The 27,927-nt window shown below is 35.6% G+C and overlaps 2 protein-coding genes across 2 annotated transcripts; one reads left to right on the top strand and one right to left on the bottom strand.

The window, feature by feature from the left end:
- The first annotated feature begins 8,376 nt into the window (after positions 1–8,376).
- Positions 8,377–9,772, top strand: LOC137406955 (mRNA decay activator protein ZFP36L3-like). Its single transcript, XM_068093578.1, has 2 exons — positions 8,377–8,419; positions 9,411–9,772. The coding sequence occupies exons 1-2, from the start codon at positions 8,377–8,379 to the stop codon at positions 9,770–9,772; spliced, it is 405 nt and encodes a 134-aa protein (XP_067949679.1).
- A 3,194-nt stretch (positions 9,773–12,966) lies between these two features.
- LOC137406878 (uncharacterized) lies at positions 12,967–25,738 on the bottom strand. Its single transcript, XM_068093510.1, has 13 exons — positions 25,568–25,738; positions 22,072–22,206; positions 21,795–21,952; positions 21,077–21,257; positions 19,542–19,625; positions 18,824–18,990; positions 18,456–18,624; positions 17,241–17,354; positions 15,815–15,963; positions 15,423–15,570; positions 13,689–13,744; positions 13,328–13,391; positions 12,967–13,050 (listed from the first exon to the last, which is right to left on the bottom strand). Exons 1-13 carry the CDS (start codon positions 25,736–25,738, stop codon positions 12,967–12,969), a joined length of 1,680 nt encoding a protein of 559 aa, XP_067949611.1.
- Between the last annotated feature and the right edge of the window lie 2,189 nt (positions 25,739–27,927).

Genomic DNA, 27,927 nt, shown 5'->3' with positions numbered 1-27,927 from the left:
AAAATTACCTGGTTTTTTACTACACTTCAGTAAAACAGTTTGGTTTTGCCGAGAATTAACATAATACCAGCTCTTGTTATTCTGAGATAGATCGTTTGTTGTCTTTTCAAAACAATTGCTATAAGTAGCTTAAAACTTTACCAACAGTTTTGAAACTTGGTTGTATAGTCAACAGAAAACTGGAAATGTTGAACATACGAAATACTGCATGAATGAATGAGTGCAGCAGAGATCCTGGCAGAGGTCCCGACTATAATTGTTCATTGCAAAAATAAAAATATGCAGACCATTAGAACAGTAAAGGACTCTCACCTCTGTGTCTAGATATGGATACATTCTGGCCTCTTTCAAGCAATGTCTAGCTTTCTCATCGTTACCGGGAGGAGTCATTCCGATGCCCACCATCTCTGTCATTCCGTAGCCAATCTGCAATCATACGGATCGGCCACGCATATCTGCTTACACCATGAAAATTTAAATTAAAGAAACATTATTTTGCAGAATAGAAGGCCTTCTGTTTAAAGGTAAGATACATGCAACTAGCGGGAAAATAAACTTGAAGGAGTTCAAGGGTGCAAAGATCAGCATAGCAATGTACCTTTTCTGTCCTAAACTCAACTAGAGCTTTAAACTATTATTGGAAAACCGCATATGAAAAAAGTTTATTCTCTCAGCATTTCCCTTGTAGAATATGGCATAAGCGATGGGCAATGTCAAAATCTACTTGAGAGAATAATAAGGCGGAATTGATTAGAAACTAGAGAAGACCCCGTTGTGGAAAAACGAGTTTTGTCAAAGATGTTGATACAAGCTGACCGGTACGAAAGCAGCTCACCATGCTATAAATATCTCTGTTTCTAGACACTTCAGCGTAAGTACAGTTATAGTTAGAGAGGACAGCACAGGTTGTGTGTTCTATAAAATGCTCAGATATATTTTTCCAAAGTGCTAAAACTGACAGATAGTACGAAATATAATACCCAAAAAACACTGTGACAGATGGTACTATTATATTATATTAGAAAACAGACAGTGAGAGAAGATACATGTACTATTATAGATTATACTGTACTTATTGTAAGAGATTAGTGCTTACTGTAACGGACGCCTTTGTTAAAGTTTGCAATTGGTCAACAATCTGGTGAGAGAATATTTGACCACCGCAAACAATTCGCTTAAGTGGTAGAGCTGGTAACACTTCGAGCTCCTTCAAGTGATCCAGAATGGCGCCAAGAACGCTCATGGGAAGGATTATCACATCTACCCTGAGAATAGCGAGCACGATATTAGCTATCTAGACCAGCTTGTACACTGCTCTATACCCTAGTGGCACTGTACACTATTTTATACCATAGTGATACTGTACACTACTCTATACCCTAGTGATACTGTACACTACTCTATACCCTAGTGATACTGTACACTACTCTATACCCTAGTGACACTATACACCACTCTATACCCTAGTGATACTATATACTACTCTATACCATAGTGATACTGTACACTACTCTATACCATAGTGATACTGTACACTACTCTATACCCTAGTGACACTGTACACTACTCTATACCCTAGTGACACTGTACACTACTCTATACCCTAGTGATACTGTACACTACTCTATACCCTAGTGATACTGTACACTACTCTATACCCTAGTGATACTGTACACTACTCTATACCATAGTGATACTGTACACTACTCTATACCCTAGTGATACTGTACACTACTCTATACCCTAGTGATACTGTACACTACTCTATACCATAGTGATACTGTACACTACTCTATACCATAGTGATACTGTACACTACTCTATACCCCAGTGATACTGTACACTACTCTATACCCCAGTGACACTATACACTACTCTATACCCTAGTGATACTGTACACTACTCTATACCCCAGTGATACTGTACACTACTCTATACCCTAGTGATACTGTACGCTACTCTATACCCTAGTGATACTGTACACTACTCTATACCCTAGTGATACTGTACACTACTCTATACCCTAGTGACACTGTACACCACTCTATACCCTAGTGATACTATACACTACTCTATACCCTAGTGATACTGTACACTACTCTATACCCTAGTGATACTGTACACTACTCTATACCCTAGTGACACTGTACACTACTCTATACCTTAGTGATACTGTACACCACTCTATACCATAGTGATACTGTACACTACTCTATACCCTAGTGATACTGTACACTACTCTATACCATAGTGATACTGTACACTACTCTATACCCTAGTGATACTGTACACTACTCTATACCCCAGTGATACTGTACGCTACTCTATACCCTAGTAGTACTATACACCACTCTATACCCTAGTGATACTGTACACTACTCTATACCCTAGTGATACTGTCCACTACTCTATACCCCAGTGATACTGTACACTACTCTATACCCTAGTGACACTGTACACTACTCTATACCCTAGTGATACTGTACACTACTCTATACCCTAGTGATACTGTACACTACTCTATACCCTAGTGATACTGTACACTACTCTATACCATAGTGATACTGTACACAACTCTATACCCTAGTGATACTGTACACTACTCTATACCCTAGTGATACTGTACACTACTCTATACCCTAGTGATACTGTACACTACTCTATACCCTAGTGACACTGTACACTAGTTTATACCATAGTGACACTGTACACCACTCTATTTCCCTATCCACACATTACACTGTAGTACACTTTAGTCACACTGTACAATGCGCTATACCTTTGTCATAATGTATACTGCTTTGTACTCTAGCCTCGCTATACACTGCTGTTACATCTGTTGCACTTTATACAGTAAACCCCAGACATCAACTAGTAAAGCTCATCAATGTAGCTCTTTAGAATTGTCATTATATCTTACTCTTCTTCATTAATAACTTGAGTGAGCATTGCTCCTTGTTTCTGTATCGGTCTCTCTTCATACGTCTCTGGTATTGTGATGATGGTTCCAGTGGTGCGGGCGAGAGCAAGGAGAAGAAATGAGTAGCTCCCGACAGTGTCAACATTCATATTAGGCACGAGGGTCGCTGTCAGTAGATGATATATAGCATTTCAGTATTTACTCACGGAACTCTGTATACAATGCTCTGAAAATCTTGTCTTATCCCACGACCAAACGAACGGGAGCAAAGTTTGAGAGTTTTTATGATAAATGCATGTGCACACAACTTTTGATGAATAATTTTCGTAAGTGAGCAAACGATGGTTAAATTTGTTGATGAGATTTCGAGACAAGGGTTCGTCTCATTGTTGATGAATAATTTTCGTCAATGAGACGAACCCTTGTCTCGAAATCTCATCAACAAATTTAACCATCGTTTTGTATAGTCATTAAAGTATAATGACGATACAAGACACATAAAAGCCTATTTAAATATGTTACCAAGTCTTTGTAAATTGTCGACAGTTTCTTAAAACTTACCCATCTGATCGGATTATACACATATAGACAGATTAATTTGGCCGAAAATCGTCACAAAACGCTTGAAAAGCTTGGTTTAATAAAAGTTAAGACCGAAAAACGAAACGCCGAGCGACAGAGAATAGAACCATTAAGTTGTGCGCATTTCACGAAAAAATAACGTGCACATTTCACCAGTCTATAGCATTGTCGAATTGCCGAAGGTTTCTGTAATTAACGTAGAAGTACAGAAATCGTTTCCTTTTTTGCGGATTTCAAAGTAACTGACATTTTGGAAACTTTTGAGTACTTTGGTATTCTAACTAATGTCCAATGCAGTGTAAGTAAAGGAAATGATGATGATATTTTTTTCTAACGATTCTTATGAGATTATTACAATATTTAATTATAAGTTTGGATGACTACTGAACAATGACTACGTAATACAGATTTTGTAAAAATCTATATAAATACCACAACTTCTTGATATTGCTAGCTATGACGTTTTGAAATTTAAACAAAATTGTGCATTGGTTTTGTATTATTACTATATTAATAATATTGGTTATTCTAATAATATCAGTGCATTTTACTTCTAATATTGGCCAATATTGTATTTCTCCTATTGCAGGGAGAGAGAGATATAAACATATAATCTTTTCCTTTCATTATTGCTATTTGTTGTATATAATAACACCCACATCCAGTACATTACAGCTACCATTGCAGTTATTCTATTGCACTGCAGTGCCATTTGACTGCTAATATTGCATTTCTCAACCATCAGTACCCTTTCTTTTTTTTCAATATCTCTTTGGTCGTGGGCTGTATGACAGTGGAATTTCTAGTCTTATCTTTCTTATATCTATATATATATTTCTCAAAGTATGTCCATGTGTCGTATGTCTGTCTGCATTCCGGCTATAGCTATTATTAGAATAACTGCAGCTGGACAACAATGCTGACGCAATGTCATTGAGTACCATCATTAGAAGCCTAGCAGCTTACTGCAATTTTCCAATGGCAATGTGCCAGGCTAATAGCTTGAAAGTTACAGTTGTTTGACAAAGTTTTAAAACCTTTACAGTTGTTTTCATTTTTCTCATAATTTATTTCAATTACACAAAACACTTCTCTCATGATATGTAGTTTGAAAGTTAGAATGGCAAATGTTGTTATATGTTAATTACAAATCAATTTTCTGTCCAGACTTTTTTATTACCCGGGCAACGCCGGGTGGCACAGCTAGTATATATATATTTCTCAAAGTCCGTCTGTTTTCCGGCTATAGCTATTATTAGAACAGCTGAGCTGGACAACAATGCAGACTCAAAGTCATGGCTTACCGTCATTGGAGGCCTAACATTATTAACTAGCTTAGTGAAATTTTTCATTGGCAATATGCCAGGCTACTAGCTTGAAAGGTACAGTTGTTTGACAAAGTTTTAAAACCTTTACAGTTGTTTTTATTTTTCTCATGATATGTAGTTTGAAAGTTAGAATGGCAAATGTTGTTATACCAAATACAAATCAATTCTATAAATATAAATCAATTTTCCGTCCAAATACTCTTCTATTACACGGGCAACGCCGGTTGGTACAGCTAGTTATGTATATAGCAAGGTGTCTGGTATTGTTTCAATTAGCACCCTGTATATCACATAAATGAACTGGCTGAGTGCATTTTTAATATGAACTGCAATAGTAATATAAAAGAAACTGTAAAGGCTGGGAACTGTTTTCTGTTAGCATTTAAACCTTGAGCACAAATTCAGACATTGGTATCGCCTCCAGCAAACTGAGACCAGCTTTGGAGAATTTTCATCTGCACATTATAAAACTTGTAAAAAGGAATTTCATTGTTTCCTGTATTATTCTATATTTAAAATTTCTGTTTGATGTACACAAAGACACTGCTTGTAGAGAACATAAAGAATTTGATCTCGTACATTAATCTAAATTGGAACCATCAGTTTCACAGCAATAAATAACCATCCTGTTTGTAATGGAGTCTAAAATCTGTTTTTCTGTTCATTAGCTAACGCCAGGTAAATTCATACGTACCATTTCCAAACACTGGTCCATCGCATAAAGTCTCTGCAATACTGCCTTGAGTTCGACAAACACACTTGGGTTTTCCTGTGCTTCCCTAGAAAACAAAGGAAGTCGTTTATAATCATATCATGACATTGATTAGCGTTAACTCTGTAGACGATAGCTACGCTCATTGCACATGTTACCGTTAAGATTATTGCTACTTTTACTCTGTTACTGTTACTACTGCTAATATTGCTACTGTTACTCTTACTGCTAATGCTACTACTGGTAGTGTTAGTGTTATTGTTACTGTTATTGTTACAGACACTTTTCTTTTTAATCTTTTGCAGCTGTTACTATTAGGCACGGTCACTGTTGCTGCTACTTTTTGCAAGAATTACTGTTATTGCCAACATCAATGCCACTGTTACTGCTACTTTCACGGTCATTGCTACTATCAGTGAAACTTTCTGTTGCTGTCACTTTTACTTGTACTGCCTGTACCAATGCCACCGCTAATGCTAATGTTACTGCTACTGTTTCCTGCTATGGCTACTGCAGCGGTTACCTTAATTTATGCTGTTACTACCACTGTTACTGCTCCCGCGACAGCTTATCTCACTTTTAATATTAATCTTACTGATACTGTTACTAGCACTGCTACTTCAGAATGCCTCGGACAGCTGCTCGATCATACCGAGGTTAGGAGGTACTGAATGATAAAGTCAGGTGTAACTTTTTCTCTAGCTTCAGTCAGCTGATCATCAGACACAGTCTCTCCAACCTCTTTCAGTTTATACAGAGTCTTCACAGACTTGTGGGTAGGAGATCTGTCTTTGTAGGAGCTGTCATAGAATATGTGCTCCAGGAATGGTAGCCTGCGAGAAGCGGTAGAGATGGAATAATACAATAGGAATATGATATCGTTATAATATGATAACCATTAATTTAACTTTATCATAAACTAGACGATTTGAATAATCTCAAAGTTGGTAGGTAGTACTCCCCATTATCTTTAAGTTATTTAGATTCAAAACTGTCAAAGATAATTGAAAGGTTACATTGACTCACTTGCTAGAAACTTTACCAGTTGTCTCAGAATCTAGAAGAGAAAAGATAGCGGAGGCATTGTGCCCTCCTGCACCCTCTCCACACACAATCACTTTAGTGGATAACAAGTTCATTTGAGTAGTTATCCTCTCTTCTCTAGGAGGGTGAATAAAGAGGTGCTACAGATAATGAAGAAAAAAAACTAATTCCTTGTGTGAACCTGTAATGAGTTGGGGACAAATGTTTTCTTTTAAATAGACTATAATTATATATTTCTAATGAGCTATTTAATGTGTGTTTCTAAGTATCATACTTGTTTATGAAGTGTCCACAGGTCCACAATGTCCACAGGTCATTAGAGTACATACATAATTTGAGTTTTAGTTGCAAGCTTGAAATTGACTTGCAAGCAGATTTTAATGTTTTGAAATCAGTAAGGAAACAGTAATCTTAAGTCGGTTACAATAAAACTAACCTCATCAGATCCTTTGTTCACACAATTTTAAAAATAAAAAATTTAATGTTTAAAATATCATCTAACGCATATTGATTCAAGTTTGCTGCCTTAAAATGTTGAACACTGTGAGTATTATATTATCTACCAAATTTTGTAAAGCAAAGATGAATATCACTTGGGTAATAACACTAAAAACTAAACATTTATGATCTTCTTCCAATGAAACATGAGACTCACCTCTGAGTAGTAATTTTCTATTTTAATATACAAGCCAAGAAGTTGGGCCATTTTTGTTGGCCAAGTTTTTGCACATGATTTTCAAGCATGCTCGCTAAAGCGTGAAGCGCGCAATTTCAACCAATCGGGATTAAAGATTGGCAGGTGCAATAAGTATGCGCACAATTATCTCCTAGTGCATATCACCAGTTGGACGCGTAGTTTAATGGATAGAACCTGCAGTTATGCAGACAGGCGTACTGAGTTCAATTCCATCATGCAACGAATTTTTTTTCTGGAACTTTATCGCTACAACTGGACACACAAATGACAGACAGATGACAAACAAGCATTGAGAGTTATATATATAATTACAGATTTATAAATATATATAAAACATGGTCGAATCTTTGAGAAAGCCTCATCAAACCCATGCGGTTCGATCAAACGCAGATTAAGAACCAAAAGGGTTAAAATCATGTGACTACAAACTACTGACAACCAGCAACTAATACCAGCTAGTACTGCGCTCTCTTTGGCTCATAGCCGGTGTCCATTTGGCAAATCTAATACATAATCGTGAGCTGTTAAACTTACGGCAAATCCTAGGCCTATTTCTGATGCGGCAACAAATAGCGCCAAAGCCTGAAATGTTGAGCAGCCAATCAAAGAAATGCTGTCCACACCAGGAGTGAGATCCAAAGTAAGTAGTCCTTTTGCATATTCCTCTCCCTATGTTAATAAATAAACAACAGTTAGATCCATATTTGTAAACTGCAAAAACTGTCAGGTTTCGATGCCAACAAAACTTTCAACTTATCATTATTGCTGCCACATTCACATGGCTGAAATTGATCAATGGTAACTTATATACAGACTCATGTACATAACATCGCAAATAATTTATCACCAATTTACACTTCTGCTAACAGGTTACACCGTGGTATAGATAGTTTCAAATAAAACGACCAATGTAAAAGCATTTACCAATTTCAGAATAGCAAGGTTGCTGATTCTCTCTTCTGTGTCCATATTCACAAACAATGACTTCTTCTGCTCCTTTCTCGTCTCAGCGAATACTTTATGGAGAAGGTCATGTTTGTTAGCCTGTCCAGTTCCAGGAATGCGCATGTAACTTTTTGTAAGTGGAGCTTGCATGGCGATTGTATTACCTGCAGCAGTTTCACTTCAACAGACTGGTCTGTGCCATTTTACTTTAAACATCTATTATAGGCCTAGAGCTTAATTTATTAGCTCTTACCTTCTCATAGACATGTGGTGTAGCAATCATTGATCTCACCATTTACTACCCATAGCTCTATGTAGTAGCAAATATTATTAATTTCCCTTTATTACAATCACATAAAAGTTTATTTTTTAATTTTTGGCTAAAAAGATAATTGCACTTTTTTTCTTACTCCATAAATTGTAGAGTTATCAGAGCCGAACTTGTATTAAAGTTAAAATACTTTTAACTTTAATACAAGTTAAATAGAATAGCTTCTTTAAAAATACATCTCAAGTTGTAAAAATTATAAAACATAATTCAATATTTTAGATTGTGGACAACTATATTTTAGCATTTTGGCTGAGGTTTTGTTAGTAGATAACGCGTCGAAATGTGAAGGTATAATGTTTCTTCAAGGTCTACGTGCAGTTTTCCTAACAGCTCTATTCTACATTATCAGTAACAAAGCTGTCATATCTCTTGCTATCCACTCTACAAATCATTTCTATTATAGCTATCACGCTTGCATTTTTTCAATTGAGAAAATTTCACCGGATGCGCAGCTAACTCTATTCAACAAATGTACAACTAAGTTTAGCAATTGGATTGCTTTATAAGCTATATATATATATATATATATATATATATATATATATATATATATATATATATATATATATATATATATATATATATATATATATATATATATATATATATATATATATATATATATATATATATATATATATATATAGCTATATATATATATGGCTGTATATATGTTGTATATTATAAGCTATTAAACATCAATTTAAAAATTGCTTTCAACTTTATTTTGATTATCCATAAAAATAAGGTAGACAACTTGTTATGTCATTTCACTAATAATGGTTCATGGATTGCGTGGAACGGTTATTCTGTTTGACCATTTTTCCAAAACGTTACAAATTTCACTATAGGCAGCACATTGTGTGATGGCAGCGCATTGTGTGATGGCAGCGCATTGTGTGATGGCAGCGCATTGTGTGATGGCAGCGCATTGTGTGATGGCAGCGCATTGTGTGATGGCAGCGCATTGTGTGATGGCAGCGCATTGTGTGATGGCAGCGCATTGTGTGATGGCAGCGCATTGTGTGATGGCAGCATATTGTGTAATGGCAGCACATTGTGTGATGGCAGCACATTGTGTGATGGCAGCGCATTGTGTGATGGCAGCGCATTGTGTGATGGCAGCACATTGTGTGATGGCAGCGCATTGTGTGATGGCAGCACATTGCGTGTTGGCTTGCACTTATTTGAAGATTATCAACTTGTATTTTAGCAATAAAACACTACATTTACCGCTACTCACAGTAATTAAAATATGTCTTTGTATCATTTTATGACTGCTCCTTGCATTGTATTTTTAAAAAAATGGTTAACCTTACCTTGACTTCTTGGAGATAATCTTGTTTTCTGTTTGAATGCTGAAAGAAATTATACCAATGTTAAATATTGAATCGTAAAGCACGTAAAACAGATACCGCAGTGCAAATGTCTCTGACTGCGATCGCGCAGTCCCAACAGGTGCTAATATAAGATATCAGAATGTTTAAATACATCCACTGATTGTCTGATTTGGTTTTGGTAACTAAAGAAATATTCTTCATTGATTAGCGTGCATTCACCGAAAACCCTATCAGGTATCTTCAACTGGCACGATACAATCATGCTATTCATTGTATACTGTTACCAACACCGTGTCTTATCTATGAGATAAACAGGAATAGGATGAGGGGTGTTGCCAAACAGGTGCTCTGCATACCAATGCTGGTCTTGAATATTTGCCAAGGTCCACCATAGCATCATCAGCTGACAAGCTTGTTGCGGTTAACAGACAATTATGAATTATAATAAGTTGTTTCTTCTTCAACCGGTCTCCAACTCTATTGGGGTCAGTTGTTTTATGACTATTCACTGACCTCTCAAAAATCAGCAATACCTTGGCAAGTTATGGAAGTTCCAAAAGATGGTTTGCTAAGAAAATGACTTTTTAGCAAGAGTTACTAGTCTTCAAGTAACAGACTCTAAAGGAGTTGTCTCCACAATGGTACACAAGTAAAGTATAAGATTTGATTAAATCGTAACAACAAAGCAAACTCGCTGTGGCATAAAAAGGAGCTGAGAAGCGCTAAAGTCTGTTAGTTGAAATTACACAAATTCTGGCTTCAGATTTGAACCAAACGTAATTGTTATCTGAAAATTACTTGCAAGAGTAAAATAGGCAATATCAGCCTCAAATTACAGCCTCCCTTTTTAGACTCAACATATGATAACTGAGAAAGGGTTTCACTTTCATATATATTCTCTTATACATGTATATTGAAAATCAAGTAACAATATGTAAGCAGTTTAGTTCGAGTAAGACAGCAACACACAATAACTACAAAGTACAATGGTGACAGTTTCCAATTTCCAAAATATGTACTTAATGCATTTGAGCCTCACAAAATTCTGCTACAAACAAAATGATGAGTTATACCAGGAAGCACACACATCGATGCATATGATTTTAGTATCACTAATGAGAGACACTGTATATAGTTTAGTAAATAGTTTTAATAATTGTGTATTTCTCTCAGGTCGAGCATGCTATATAGTTCAAGCTAAATGCACCATTGATGTTAAATTTCACTTGAAAAAATGAAGGAGTCTGAAAAGTATGGATTAATCTATGGAAACAATCAGTTCATCTATGAAATTAAGCATAATAGTAACAAGTCAGACAAGGTATTTGTTAGTAGTAATTAGTAGATAGCTGGATGTTTGTGAAAGTTAATAATTTTGGAGCTGATGTGTCTACTGCAGCCTTGTCTGCGTTCTTTTCCGCTGCTCACAAGTAGATAATGTTAGTCAATTTCCATACCAGTGTTATAAATGAATGCTGCTGTAATGGTGTATATACACATTTAGTCTAAGATTTACTGTTAAATAATAGAACTTCATACATAAATGCTATTTCAAGTAAAAAATTTGTTGTCTTTTGGTCGAAGTCTCTTGGTTCTGATCACATCTGGGTGGTTAATAGGTTCTGCCTACAACATTTGATGACAGCTGCTCAAACCATATCTCACTGCATAGTTCATTTTTATTACCTATCTTAACACAAGGCAGAAAAAAGGCAGAAAACAGGGAAATTTTATACTCCTATATCAACCAGTTAACTAATTATAGTTTACTGGTTGTAAACCTAGCGATGACTAGATATTTTTTCCGGTCATCGCCGGGAAAAATATTTTACCAACCTGGATAAAGGCATGAAGAATATCTGAACAATTTTTGAACAAAATCGCCCAAAAAATGCAGGAATGCATTGCATTTATGCAAACCAACAGACACACAATGACTAAATGGAATTTATAAATGCACACAAAAAATGATAGTAAGGTCTACGATATTCACTATCTTCATCATGATTACGAAGTAGTTACAAATCCAACCTGCTATTAACCAGAAGCTAAATTGTTTCACTTTTCACACCCTAAATTTGATCAACATACCAGCTCTTATGAGTTAGGAAGGAAAATAGGGAATCATCATAAATAGAAATACCTACCTGACTTCTCAAGGTCTATGAACCACTGACACTTGCCTAAACTATCATCTTCAGCTATCATCTCTCTCACTTGTATTCCTATTCTGTGCTTGGATATCTGTACACCAGAATGGTTAGCTCAGGGTTTGTTTAAATGTTACAGCTAGATGTCTAATGAACTTCTTATCAACAGATACCTTGATTTACTTGATCAGTTGGCTCCTGTATTATTTTTGCTTGCAATAAGCAAAATGGTAGAACCAGGCTTTAAATGAATTTTATTTATTAATAATAAAAGTGATATTCAGACAACTAAATATAAATATAAAAGTTTGTAACAAAATCATCAGTTATAATAATAATTCCACCATTCTTATAGATGTATAGAGATTTGGCAGAGTGGCACCCTAGTTATCAAGGAAACGAGCTCCTAAGTAACTAAAAAACAAAAAATAAAAAATGCAAAAACAATTTCAACTAAAGGAAAAAGGTATGAGAAAGGAGAAAGTTTGTATGGTTAAAAGTAATATAGCCTAATGGCAGCATAACAGGAATACTAATACAATGACATACTAATGCTTTAAGAAACATTAGTATGTCAACTAAAATGTCACTATGTTCAATTTTAAAAATTTTTAAATCATTAAAAATGATTTTTAATCACAAGAGTATGTGACCTCTCACCAATTCAACTCATATTAAACTAGATAATAGACCATTGGATACAAGATCACTTACTTGATCATTGAACCTTGTCTAGACTAAAAACTAAATAATTAGACCATGTGTTACATTACCTGCTAGATAATTAGACCATGTGTTAAACTACATACTAGATAATTAGACCATGTGTTAAACTACATACTAGATAATTAGACCATGGCTTATGACTATATATTAGATCGTTGGATCATATATTAGACTACTCCACCATCAAGAAATTAGAGTTTTACCTTTCTCTCGTTGTGAGTGCTTGGAAATTCATCAAAGTATAGAATTCTGGCTGGCTGCTGCCTTTGGTACATCTAAGATAAAAAGCAGACGATGAAAATCTTTAAGATGGAGGAAACTACTGTAACACTCAGGCCGTCCGAGAGACTAAACAATGAATAACTGCATTGGTTTAGTAACATATTCAACGAATGCTTCTAAGAAATCAATGAAACAATTTCGATAGTTTTTTTAAAACCGTGTTATCATGCTCATGAAATATTTGCTTTTGCAATGGCTAACAGTACAACACTTTTTATACTCATTCCTCGGTTAGTAAAGGTACAATTAATGATTGTGTATGGAACTTACACCATTCGCTTTACAAAACTCCAACAGCATATCTTCAGGTATCTTCTTTGACTTTTCTTTAGCTCTAAAACAGAATTCATGTGCAAATCAATACCAGGTCTACAACAACGGGTATGCCCTAAACAACATATTCAGACTAACCCACCATGGTCAGTCATATAGTGAAATGTAATGTGATTTTTTGAAATTACATAAAGTAGATAGCATTAAAATCAACGAAACAAAGCAGACCCTCTGCATCATGGAACAAATAATTTCTGTTTGTCAGATTTTTCACTATAATATAACATGCAGGTCTTAGTTCTGCTGAAATTCCACAACAAAAACATTTTCTGTTCATCTAGTATTTTTTAAGACTCACAGAATGCAGCAGGTGATTTCATCTCCAATCCAGTCATTTCGCTTGCCAGTCACCACCTAAAGAGATTTCAGACATTGACCAAGTTGCTGCCTTTTTCATAACCAGCCAATGATAAGCATTGTGGTCAGATTATTGTCAGTTTGGTATGTACTAAGTTCAACCCTGCTTTCTTCACTGTTCTTATCTTTGATAAATATTTTAAATAGTTTCTGTAAGTTAATCAGAGCTGGCTCTTGTTACCATGCTCTCGCTGTTCTCTGTACCTTATTTCCATTTTTTTAACAACTTGCTCATCATCTACACCACCTTGCATGAACAGCTCTCTCCTTTTAGTTGATGAGCAACTATTGCCCACCAATAAAAGAATAAGTCTTTTCTAGCTTTTTTAGCAGCCTAGACTTATTTTATTCCATTTTATTGTTCATTATGTAGCTGTTTTATCATCAAGTCGTCCTTCACACCTGCTTCATGACTGTTAAAATTCACAGAAAATTGTTATATCCACTTTACAGATATACTTTTGTCAAAGTGTAGTTTTTATTTTGTGACAGGCGATATTGACATTCATTGTTAGCTGAACTGAGGTTGAGGTATTTTTCCCAAGTTGCTACTTGACTAGATTTGACATAGACCTATTAACTATACTTAATAGTTAATAGGTCTATGTCGTATAGTTAGTATAGATAATAGGTCTATGAGATTTGATTAGAATAGCCTAAATATTCTAGCCTTAGCCTAGTTACTCCATAGAAACACTTAATAGACTGACTCCTCGTTAGAGTATCTTGGTGAGTGCGCAGATTCTGGATAAGCTATCGTACCAATTCTCACCAGTCTGACTCAACACTTGATCTTACTATTTCCACCAAGACAAAAGACATCCTATTTAATTGCCTAAAGCATGTTGTTATTACAAGTTCTGGAAAAGGCTTCACCCAGATATCAATTTGACACGATTCTTGCCTTCAGTAAGGACAGAACACAGTCAGAAGTCGCATCTCTTCTATCCACTGTATCTAAAATCTTGTAGTTATTCTTTTAATCTTTATTCCTTAGCTTAAAATCTATGTTGGTAGAAAACATACATAAACGGCTTCCCTTTAACATACGGTATTTGTTTTTCTTTTGTTTTAATAATTTACATCATTCTAGTTTATGTACTATCCATCTACATTTGCAGACCGTGTAGTCTTAGATTGTGTAATTAATGTGTCATAGAGTGCGATTCCTAGATAGTGAGAAGCGCATACAATACAGCTTTAGTTCATCTATTTAATTTTAGCTTCTCAAAATAGAGAACCTTAGGCTAGAAGAGAAGTTGTATTCCCCTAACTACATGGTAGCTTGCTGGAAAGATTAATATTGCGAGAAAGAGAGCTGAGGGGGTCTTTCCCCTGTTGGCTTGCCTGTACAGCAACTGTAAGCTACCTGTACTTTCGCATATGTTTACTGTATGTGCATTGACTGTATCTACAGAAAGTTATGCCAGTAAGGAAAGAAATGTTGGCTGCTTGTACCACAAGCAGCCAACGGTTGTCTTCTACGGAAGTTTCTATGGAATGGCTCTTGTCTAGCTAGGATTTCTAGTATTACAGATAGTAGAAAACTAAGAAACGTGTTGCTAATCAATCAGAAGTCAGCCACTACAAATTGGTTCTCATTGGCCCACGATGTCATCAATTTATATAACTAGACCATAGATATATAAACCATATATCTATGAACTAGACTTACGTATGCTTGACTGATTTCTGGGTGAAGAGAGATGATGTTTTCGATGGGTCCAGAATATTCTACCTTGCCATATATTTTAAACCTGTCGTTATCATTCATCCTTCCGAGAACTTTAAATGTGCCATCTGGAAACATGATTCCAGCATCCCTAAAATTAAAAAAAAGTTGATGCTTTTTCATTATATTTGCTAGTCATAGCATAGACTTACCAAGTCTCTCATTAGAACTATGATTACACACTCAGCAGATGACATGTTATCATTACACTTACAAGTTATTGATCTTACTAGAAATTGTAATATTGAGTAATGTTGCTAATGCTGCTTCCTCCTTAGAATTCTGCAAATATTCATAACGTGAAAAATTGTTTACCCATAACACTTTATACAGACCCAGTTTTGATAAATCCATCCGGGGAAAATAGCCTTTGGGTTTGTTCTTCTTCTAGCCTGTACTCCTTTATTGCCAGCGGGCTGTTAACCTGAATCTCTCCAATTTGCTCGATGTCTAAAGTCTTATTCTGTTCATCCGCTATCCTCACCTATAGCGATCATCAAAGTTATCATTGTAAGTTTATTTCTTGCAACTCAAGCACATGTAATATACCTTCGCAAATGGTTATAGGAACTGACTTCAATCTTTACTATAATGAGAGCCGCATCCGTAGGTCCGAAGCGAAACTAAAAGCGTTTGGAAAAATGATTACACTGCACGCAACCAAATCCAGATATCCACCCTCCCAGTCAAGCACAATACATCAGCACCACTCGACCACTTTTCTACATTTAAGATTAATTGTGCAATTACTTATTACATATGACGATCTCTTAAGATGCACCAGATTGCCTGGTTACTAGTATTTACTATACTAATAGCCATGCCCTTTCGTCTGTCCAAAGCCACGGTTGGAGGTTGAGAAAAAAGATTGCCTTGTGTGAGATTCAAACTCCCTACTTTCAGAATGGTGGACCTGCGCTCTAACAACTGTGCCAATCAACTGGATGCTATATTTTGCAATAATTGTACATATAGGCAGTTAAACATCCTGACAATCTCTCGCAATACACTAGACTGTCAGGGCACTAGTGTCGATAAAATGTAGACTACAAACCCTAAATCTTCAAATATTGCTTCAGATTTTAGGCCGCGATACCATTTTTGATACCATTTTACTATAGGCATGCAGCTCATTTAGATATACTTTTAAAAACACTTAAACAAGTATTTGGTAACTATTGGTAGGAAATTACGATGTGCTGCCATATTAATTGGGACTGAGATGAGCAGAGTAACTCTTAAGTAAGAATTTAAGTGGTTTAACAAGAGGCACTTGCTAAATATCAAGCAATGTATTAAGTATCTCTTCAAATTTTAGAAATTCTATTAATTCATGTATATTTTCTATGTAAACATAGTTTCTTTATATAATACCTTAAACCATCATCAGCTGTCATCATGTTAACATGCTGCAGAGTATGTTAACATGTTAAGCTTAACATTGCTAAACTGAATAACAAAACAAGTTTAGCTATAATTAACAATACATAGGTTTAAAGGGTTATATTGTTTAAACCGATTAAATGGCTCTGATTGCAATGAGTGAACTTGTGATGTAATCAAGGGAATCAGAATTTTAAAAAAAGTAAAAAATAAGAAAGGAGGTCAAGCTTGTAACCGGTAAATAATAAATGTTGGGTGTATCCGGCTATTTACTCTCGGGTTAAAATATGATGACAAGTCTTGTTAAGTTAGCAGAACTCCAGAAATACTGGAATGATGCTAAATCCCTACAGTTGAACAAGCAACACTTTAGTTTACCGTAGCGAAAGGATATGGCAGCAGCCGAGCTTCTTTGGTGCAAACTTTTCTCTTTGAAGAGTCTATGAAAGATGTTGCTCCAATTCCAATGAGTTCAGTCATTCCATAGCCGATCTGCCAGAAATGTATCCATAGCAACAGTATGCAATTGAAGTTTTCATGCTTTCATAACAACATCAGCTTTCTACTAACAACTTATATCAGTTTGTTTTTTTTATTCGTTTTATATTAACTTTTTAGTTTTAATAGTTTTATGTACACTTTTGTTTGCTCCATTTGGTCACAAGTGTAAGTTATAGGTCATAGGTTATAGGTTATAAGTTATACATTTGTGTCAATGTATAAGTCAGCGGGAAGAGAAAGGGCGAACTCTATTTGTATTCAATGACGGTACCTAGACAGTTAAAATTGACTACAACATCCCATTCTCTTTACTTAATATGTATGCAGACATCTAGCTATTTTTTGACCTTGACCTAATCAAGTTGGTGCAGCTTGAAGGGGAATTCAGTTATAAATATTAGTGCGGATACTACTGACGACAATTGCTGCTGGCATATCCTTGACTGTATCCATTGGCCACTATAGCACACGTCTTTAGTTTTAATTTGTTTACACAAGTATTTCAAAGTAAAATAATATTAGGCTACAGCAATCATTTTGTAATAAATAGTCATAAAAAATCAAAGATACTCTCTGAGAGTTCTGATAACTATGATACTAAGTAGATACACTCAGAGTTCTGATAACTATATATGGTACTAAGTAGATACACCCAAAGTACTGATAACTATGGTACTAAGTAGATACACTCAGAGTTCTGATAACTATGGTACTAAGTAGATACACCCAAAGTACTGATAACTATGGTACTAAGTAGATACACCCAAAGTACTGATAACTATGGTACTAAGTAGATACACCCAAAGTACTGATAACTATGGTACTAAGTAGATACACCTAAAGTACTGATAACTATGGTACTAAGTAGATACACTCAGAGTTCTGATAACTATGATACTAAGTAGATACACTCAGAGTTCTGATAACTATGGTACTAAGTAGATACACTCAGAGTTCTGATAACTATGATACTAAGTAGATACACTCAGAGTTCTGATAACTATGCTACTAAGTAAATACATTTGGAGTTCTGTTAACCATGATATTAAATTAGTTAACGTAATTAATTAGCATTAATATACATGTACATACGCAATGCACTCCTTTTAGAAGTTGCTCCCCGTCTTCTAAGAACTGGTAAGAAATAATCTGACCGCTGTAAAAAACCCTCTTTAGTGGATGAGGAATTGATATCTTATTCTCCTTTATGTAGTCTATAATTGCTCCCAAAGCACTCATGGTCAGAATCAGCTGCTCGACCCTAAAAGTCAGTATGATATAGAGGTAGTTAATGAGCTAAGCAATGACTATGCTACAAACCAAATATATGAAATTCATAAAACATAAAGTTTGTATTACACCAAAATATAACAAGCAGGATAAGACAGAATTTTCAGCAAGTAGAGCAGAAGGTATGGAAATATTAACAACTCTATTGGACCAGAATGTTATTAGCTCACTTCTTTTCTATTATGGTTTCCACCAGAATCTTTCCTTGATTTTTCATTGGGTTCTCTTCATATGATTCTGGTATGGTAATGATGGTACCACACAACCCAACGAGTCCGTAGAGCAGGTAGACATAACTCGCCATGGTGTCAACATTCATGTTCATCACCATCGTTGTCTAATAGCATAAGACACATAAGCTTCTTTTAGACTATTTTTCAAAAGAAAAACAATATTTATAAAATCTATAATAGTGATAAACCTATAGTTTATGTAATCTACAAAGCTGTTTTACTCATTCAATAGGATAAATTTCCTTTAGTTTCATGAACTATCATAATGAATTTACTGGATCATTCAAACTCCAAGTGTGTGAGCAGCCCTTGAAGGTCAAGTATATGATGTCTGCTTAGTTTACTGCAAGCAGAGGCTGTGAGTGTTTTTTAAAGAGTATTGTTGTACAAACGATGGCTCTGTAATCTTGGCTGAACATTTCGGAGTCCAGTGGCAATGGAACCCCAATGACTGAATACATTCCCAGTTGCAGAGAGAGTAAATTAAGGTTGGATGTCATTTCTGTCACCACCAGCGGCCTTTCTTGGGAATTAAACCCTAGCCTGTTGTTAGTAGGTCAGGCCTTCTAAACCATTAGGCCAAGGCTGCTCTCCAAACAAGTTAGCCAAAAATGGCAATGATTTCGATTTCAGCCTAATTGCTTTGCTCACTAACCTGCAAAGGTCCTTGGCCAACGCTTGTCAACTTGACAATAGCCTCCTGAGCCCTAGAGGTACATTTTGGGTGACCTGCGCTTCCCTGTCAACAATACGTATGCTAATTGACTAAAGAGTCTGCTACAGCTCATGAATGATTAAAGGTTGGTAGGAACTTGTGAATTTGGTTAACTTAATTCATTGATTGTAATAAATGAAAAATGTATCGCTTATACATTCTGCCCATGATTGACAAATGCTAGACTAGCACTGTTAACAGGCTAATAGCAGTGTTAACAGGTTAATAACAGTTTTAACAGGTTAATAGCAGTGTAAAAAGTAATAACAGTGTTAGCAGGTTAATATTGGTATTAACAAGTAAATACCAGTGTTGATAAGTTCATGCTGGGGTTAACTAGTTAATAACAGTGTAACAAGTTACTACCAGTGCTAACAGCTTTATACCAGTGCAACAGGATAATACCAGTGTTGACAGGTTAATACCAGTGCTAACAGGTTAATACCAGTGTTAACAAGTTAATAGCGGTATTAACATGTTAATAGCAGTGTTAACAGGTTAATAGCAGTGTTAATAGATTAATAATAATATTAACATGTTCATAGCAATGTTAGCAAGTAAATATCAAGGTTAACAGGTTAGTAGCAATATTATTAACAGAATAATAGCAATGTTAAAATGTTCATATTAGTGTTAACAGATTAATATCAGTACTAACAGGCTAATATCAGCGCTAACCAATTAAATACCAGGGTTAACAGGTAGATGGCAGTGCTAACAGGTTGATAGTTAACTCAATAAAAGCATACTTAGTCAATTTTCTGAGTCAGATATTTCTTTAGCTTATTCTTCAAGACTGCTAGCACCCTTATATGTACTTGGAGCACTAAATTATACTGCTACTAACATATCTGAACACCTAACGCGCCTTCTATATTTTAAGTTTCCATACAGCGATAGTGTATCGATAACTAGTTTGGCCAGTGACAAAGTACTATGCTGGACCGAGAACCAGGTCGTAGCTTCAAAATGCGCTACAGTAGACTGATGATTGTGCGACGCTTTATGTCAAGGTCAAGCGAGAGCTTTGTGAACGCACAAGTGTCAACACAAGGTCAATGCGCATCGTAATGCCCATTGGACAATGCACATTGCATAAATGTTTCGCTTCCAAACAGTGATACTGAATCACTACAGAATGAGAGCGACACTGTTATTTCCATAATGACATTGCAGTGCCATCTGAGGGGTGTCACTACACGTATTGAAATTGATAATAATACAACCAGCTATCAGTGTGACACTACTTGGTATGCCTTGTAACCAACTACTAGCATTGCTAGTACATCGGAAGGTTAGGATTCTAGACTACTCTAGAAGGTTCTCTAGACTACTCATTCTTCTATAAATATAGCGATCCTTCTAAATGATGGAGTCACTACAGCCAAAGAGATGGATTTTATAAAAAGTTAAAAATGTACTCTAGAGTTTATAGAGAGCTATTTCATGACAAAGAAGGGTTAGAGAACATTTACCGAAGTAAATAGATGCTGGCAGACAAAGTCAGGTTGAACTCTTTCTCTAGCTTCAGTCAGCTGATCATCTGACACAGTCTCTCCAAGCTCCTTCAGTTTATACAGAGTCTTCACAGACTTGTGGGTAGGAGATCTGTCTTTGTAGGAGCTGTCATAGAATATGTGCTCCAGGGATGGTAACCTGTACCAAAACAATGGTGAGTAGTTTATGCAAATGAGTGCATACATTCCTATGCGCTTGGTGAGACACATGCTTGCTTGAGATTTCATAATTACATGTAGATGGAACATTATTAAGATGTAAGACTACTAATTCTCGTTCAAGTCTAATATCTAACAAGTTATATTATTAAAATAAATTTTATTTTATAATAATTTAATTATGTATAGGACTTTTAAGTTGCAGAGGTAGCGCATGCCACGTTTTCAGGTTGTGGAAAAGATGCTTGTCATTTTCAGATTACAGAGTTGGCACCAGTCATTTTCAGATTAGAGTTACCACTGACTATGATTTCAGGCTACAGAAAGGACAGCTGTTATCTTTTTGCAAAAACAACTTGAACAAAAATTTTGAGCATGTAACTTTTTGTATGATAAAAATGTGTCTTATGCCTAACTATTGTAGGAGGTGGTTTGAAAACTGACTGCGTTACTTGTTTTTATTGCGCTGCAAATACAACTAAATCAAGTTTTTAAAAGGATGATGGTGGTGACTCACTTGCCAGAGATTTTATCTGTTGGCTCAGAATCAAGAAGAGAAAAGAGTGCGGAGGCATTGTGCCCTCCCGCACCCTCTCCACACACAATCACTTTAGGGGCTAACAACTTTATTTGAGTAGTTATCCTCTCTTCTCTAGGGGGGTGTATAAACAAATGCTGCAACAGAATTGTAGTCCCTATCATATAATAAGGAGTTGATAGATTTGATGTCGAATCATTTCAGTTAAAACTTATAAACAACCAACTATTGCAGCACAGCACAAAATAAAACTTACAGCAAATCCGATACCAATTTCTGCTGCCGCAGCAAATAGAGCTAAAGCTTGAAAAGTTGAGCAGCCAATCAAAGCAATATTATCGATGCCAGGTGTCAGATTCAATCTCAGCAGTCCTTTTGCATACTCCTCCGACTGTGCAAATAGAAGGTTTCATCAGATAGGTATAACCTTGTTATAACCTTGTTATAAAATGTATACTCACAGTATATCATCATAACAACAAAACAGAAAACACTATTTGAGTTGACTCCCCCAATGATAGGATCTTGATCACAAGGCAATGCCAAACAACTCCAATAGCAACAGGGTGTGCTCTGAACCCTACTCTGTAACCACTAATTAATATCGTAAGCTATTTCACTTTCTTACTAATAAAAAACAGTCGTGGTCTAGTAATCTAGAGCTCCTGACCTTGTATTCAATAACTAGAAAACGCTACTAGGTTTGATCAATGATATACAGCCCCCTATGTTGGGCTGTATATCATTGGTTTGATACAGAAAAAGCATCATAACTTAATTTGTTCTCTGTCAAACCAGCTAATGCAGACTGATCTGCACTCTGACAGGCATTCGTCTAACTCGAGTTAGCTGACAAAAAACTGATCAAAAGCAGCACCTAAATTGACTTTTGGTAAAAAAGTGCTGCAAATAAAAAAAGTTTTCATTCAACATTAATACTAAAGATTTACCCAATTATTTTGTTATTTTAACAATCATTATGCTTTTATTTTTCAATCATTTAGTAAAATAATGAATTGACCAAGTTGTAGTTTGCAGAAATTAAAAACTTGGAGAGAATTCTAGAGCTTGAGCCATTACAATCTATATAAATCTCAGTGTTTGTTTGTGTGTCATTCATGTGTCCAGTCATAGCGATCAAGTTTTAGGAACGAGAAATCTACCTAGCACTGGATTTGAGCTCAGAACCTCCAGTTCTGTGAACAGGCGTACTATCCATTGCACTCTGCATCCAATTGGCTATACTGTGTAATAATTGTGCACGTCATAGTTATTACACCTGCCAACCTTTATTGTTGATTGGTTAAAATAGCGTGTCTCAGGCTTTAGCTCGCCTGCTTGAAGATCACCATTGCGTGAGAGATTATTATGCAATCTTTTGTCCTAACACTGATTTCAAGGGATGGACATGGCTCTTATTATAGTAAATATTTAGACAAAGTTAAGTTACTCCAATTCATTCAGTAAAGAAACAGCCAATTGAAAATAAATTTTGTATGCAAATACTTTATTTTTTATTACTCGTGCAACATCGGGCATTCAGCTAGTTTTTACTATAATAAGAGCTGTGTTGTTCATCTGTGTGAAGCCACTATTGATGACTGGTAAAATGATTGCCTTGCACAGGATTCAAACTCGCGACATTACGCCTGGTAAACCAACAAAGTGACGACTGCACCAAACAATCACTCATTGGGGTTACGGAGTAACTGTACATAGTTATTATACCTGGGCACGCACAGCACACTCAACTGTCAGAGTACTGATCGTATTAAAAGGACATTACCACTTGATTATGTAATCAGAACTTTCGGGTACTATACGCCTCAAGTGACTCAGCACAAGGTGTCATGACATTTGCTTCTTCAATGAGCCCTTATTTAAATAATGTAATTGTATAATATGAGCTATTTCTTGCCCGCTATAAAATCTTCAGTGAGAAAGGAAATGACCATTTGTTATTGAGTCAATTGTTGGAAAAACGAGTAAAATTACAGTGCACATGTTTTACTGAATCACTTCTGATGGCTGCACAAGGCCGCTATACTGGTGGAGTTGTCTGCAACTAGTCATTGCATCATAAACTGTTGACTTATGCATCTTCAGTTTATAGCTAAATTTATTATTTAGCTATGAAATAACTATTCTGCTTTCAAATTTAGTCATTTTTTAAATTGATGTTCCTAAGCAATTTGTAAAACCACAGATTATCCAACTATTTGTAAACCTTCAACTGTAAAGATGACCTTGTGAGTTTGGCATTACAAGATCATCTTTACAGAGTGAATGTTTAAAATGTGGAACAATACTGAGGGAAAATTAATAAAGTTTTAATATTAAAATATAAATTTTTAGTTTCTTAATAATATTAATTTAATATCAATGTAATATTTAATATTAATGGTTAATTAATATTAATTAATATAATTAATTAATTGTTTGATATTAATTGTAAAGCATTCTAAATTCAAAACTGGACGCATAAAAAATAGCCATTTGAATTAATTCTAATTAATGTTCAATTTTTTGCCGGATAACCAAGAGCTTCGAGAAACACTAAAAGCAGTTGACTAAATGACCTTGAACCATTGTTTTGCCAGAACAATCTCGATTTCAAATGGACTGTGCGCAAACTTATACTATACATAGTTAACACTATAGTTGAGTTCAGGAACTTTTTTATAAACTAAATAAGCAAGTGATAGCTCATCATTGCGTTGCATAACATATATTACGCAACGCCATGATGAAGTTTGTGGAAATTTACAAATATATATTTGCTTATATGGCTCTTAACTCATGTATGCATGGAAATTTCCAACAATTTACCTGTTTACATCATTTAGAAGGTAAATATGCATGTGTATATCCTAGACACGAGCCTGTTTATGTAACACACCGATTACATATATAGTACATGTAGATTTCTAAGAAAGGAACTTGTTTATGTAATGCTAACTTTTATGTTTTCGATGTCACAGATGATATCTGCGACATCATTGAGAACAGGTATGGACTTGAGCACAAAACTCTTGATCAAGGAAGCCATACTATCTGCAAACATAAAGCTTAGTGTTACATAAACAAGTTTATTTCTTAAAACTGACATGTATACATGATCAACGAAGTCTCCATTGTTTACAGAAAAAAGATGTCAATTCACTCAGTCACTAGAGCTCTGCCATTCACAAATAGAATAAGGTAGCGATTCTCTGTCCCGACTACATGGCTAAATGTGAATTAAGATTTATGTAGAAACCGTCCGCTATCAACATCACTGGTCAACTCATTATAGCCTAAGCTTGCTCGAGCTCAGTCCCAGTTTGCTACCTTACAGAGTGTCCAATCTATCTGACCATCATTAAACACATAAATCCTAGGTTAAATAAACAAAATTATTTCTTGAATCTCTACATGTATACATACACTTGGTGTTACATAGGCAGTCATATTTCTAAGATATCTACATGCATGCATACCTTCTGTATGATGCGAACAGGTAAGTCTTTTGACATTTACACATATACAAAAATTTTAGAGCTGTATAAGAAGGTATATTTCCAGAAAACTCCATGTGTCATTATTTCATACCTGTGTCTGTATATATATGGCGTAGTGACTAGCAATAATTTATATACATTGTACAGCTAATATGATATGTTATAGCGAGGGTAGTGATGCTAGACCGAGCCCCATGCACGCTAATAAGTCAGCACAAGTGAAAGATGTAACTCTGACATATTCTAACCTACCTGGGCTAAGATTTCAAGGTTGCTGACCGTCTCTTTAGTATCCATGTTTACTAGGAGACAGCTTCTCTTTTCCTTTTTAACGTCGTCAAACAACTTGTAGAAGAGGCGGTATTTGAAAGCTGTGTCAGAAATGGATTTGGGCACAAAACTCTTGGTCAATGGAGTCTCCATTGTCTGTAAAGAAGAAGTCAATTGACGCAGTCACCGGGGCTCTGCCATTTATAATAGAGTAAGATAGTGAATCTCTTTTCTAATTACGTGATCAAATGTCAATTTAAAGATTTAAATAGAAACTGTCTGTTTTCTGCAATCGCCGATAGTCTCACTGTAGACTACACTTCCTCAAGCCGAGGCCCAGTTTCCTACCTCACCAGACTGCTCAATCCATCTTCTTACGATATGTTATGGCATTTGTTTGTCAGACAAAAATATTAAATGCCATTGTATCCAAGCATATAATGCTCCTGTCTCCGGGTTACAGCTTATATGATTTTTTATATAAATGCAATTGTATCACTCCAAGTGGTCAAGTTTTGGCCGAATAAACAGGATGGTACCTGTCAGCAACGAGCTTATATGCTTTTTCGTTAACAAAGACTGGTTTAGAGGATACAGAGAGTTGGACGGACTTTAAGTTTAACTGCAGCAGTTGAAATAGTAGATGCATAACAATCGCTATTTCGTAAGGATATTTTTCCTCATGTAAACATGCTGCGTCACAAGGTAGTTCATATTGAGGAATCGTCTCATATGATAAAACTAATACAAAGCCATATGTATAACAGCGAAACATTTGTAAAGGATGTAACCTACAATTGGAGAATAGGAGCATTCATAGTACACACAATTCGAACAATAGGGCTTACCGATGAGACCACAACAAAACCTTCTGGTTGAAGTTTCAGCAATCAGAATTCACTCTAGTATTCAGCACTGGTCATTCAGAGAAGCTTCCAACCACGAGCGTTGGTAATTAGAGACTGCCGACCAATGTTACAACTATATACACGCCTCATCAACTGTTTTTACGGATATGCTACTACTGATGGACGATTAGGCAATTTGCCAATTATCTTTTCCTTATCCATAGCTTGGAGTCTAATACTCATTGTAGTTGACATATTTGTCACACAAAGTGTCAACTAACTATCGGTCAGTGTCTAGCTATTATTACTACGCATAAATACCAGCAATACGCTCAATGAAAATACCCAACAGAAGACATCGGCAAACCACTATTAAAACTTGCCAAGAAAAGTCATGGTTATAGGGAGGACCATGATCACCTATGTCCTCACAAGACATGGTACTTCTTGGAGAAAGATAATTACCAGACATTTGTATCATCTCAACTACTCTCTTTGCCTTCCTCATAACAGTCTCTACCAAATCTGAAATTCAAATAATATTATGTTGAGTAAAGCTGACTAAAAACAGGAGCTATGGTCATATTGGAATATAAACGGATCATATGTTCTACTTACAATAAAAACTGATGCTGTTTATTACTAGCAAAGACATGATCGTGCTTAAATAGAATTTTGCTACAATTCTGAAAAGTAAACATTTACTTTTAGGTAACAAACCGCTAATCTATGCACGCACTCTTTTTGACCAACCTAGCCTGCAAGCATTGTATTAATCCTACAATAGCTATTCCTCACTTACATCTATACTAACAGCCTACTTTTTCATTGTCTGTTAGTCCACATTTTTGGCCGATTTCATCCAAACTTCACACACATATGCCTTCAGCCAGATAGCTAAAAATAACTATTCGGTCTTGAAACTCCGTCTGGTTCCTTAGCAGCTCTTTAAACCTGCGGCTATCTGAATGAAGATGAAAAAAATCTTGTCATCGCCAGGCTTAACACTAGTTAATGATATAAGTGACCCAAAGGAGATGTGCCTCGAGTCATTTATCAAAGATTCAGTTAAAGGTTACTCAGAAAAAGCTTTGTTTTTATCAAGCTTCTAAACAAACACTTTATTCTTTATTATGATCTTTACTATAATAAGGGCCGTGTCCGTTCATCTATCCATCCGCTTGTCCGAAGCTACGCTTAGAGTGTTAGGAACAAGATGTATCACACAGAAATCTAACTCGGATATTTAGATTAGCAGCCAAGCAGACTACTAACTGCATCACTCGACCACCTTGCCGAATGTGGAATGATTGAGCAGATAGGTATTACACATGATGATTTTCTATGAAGCCCGGGACTTCCAGCGTACATGTGCTAGTAATAATAATTTGCTAGTAATGTATAGTAACTAGCGGAATTTCCGGTGTTGCACGGGTATTAACACTCAGCTTATAAACGGTGACAGCAATGCCACACCTATAAACTCAGCTTATA

Source organism: Watersipora subatra, chromosome 1 (genome assembly GCF_963576615.1).
Source record: "Watersipora subatra chromosome 1, tzWatSuba1.1, whole genome shotgun sequence".
In the NCBI taxonomy this organism is placed as follows: domain Eukaryota; kingdom Metazoa; phylum Bryozoa; class Gymnolaemata; order Cheilostomatida; family Watersiporidae; genus Watersipora; species Watersipora subatra.
The sequence above is the reverse complement of the archived record's forward strand: the minus strand, read 5'-3'. Positions and strand labels throughout refer to the sequence as shown.

Bases quoted from the DNA above. Each gene is read 5' to 3' on its own strand.
- LOC137406878 (XM_068093510.1), bottom strand. From the start codon at position 25,738: ATGGAGACTCCATTGACCAAGAGTTTTGTGCCCAAATCCATTTCTGAC. The intron at 19,626-21,076 runs GTAAATGTTCTC...TATTGTTGACAG, and splicing joins GCCAGCATCTATTTACTTCG to GGAAGCGCAGGTCACCCAAA. The intron at 13,051-13,327 runs GTAAGTTCCATA...TTTTTATCTTAG, and splicing joins AGTTTTGTAAAGCGAATGGT to ATGTACCAAAGGCAGCAGCC.
- LOC137406955 (XM_068093578.1), top strand. From the start codon at position 8,377: ATGGCGATTGTATTACCTGCAGCAGTTTCACTTCAACAGACTG. The intron at 8,420-9,410 runs GTCTGTGCCATT...ATTTCACTATAG, and splicing joins AGTTTCACTTCAACAGACTG to GCAGCACATTGTGTGATGGC.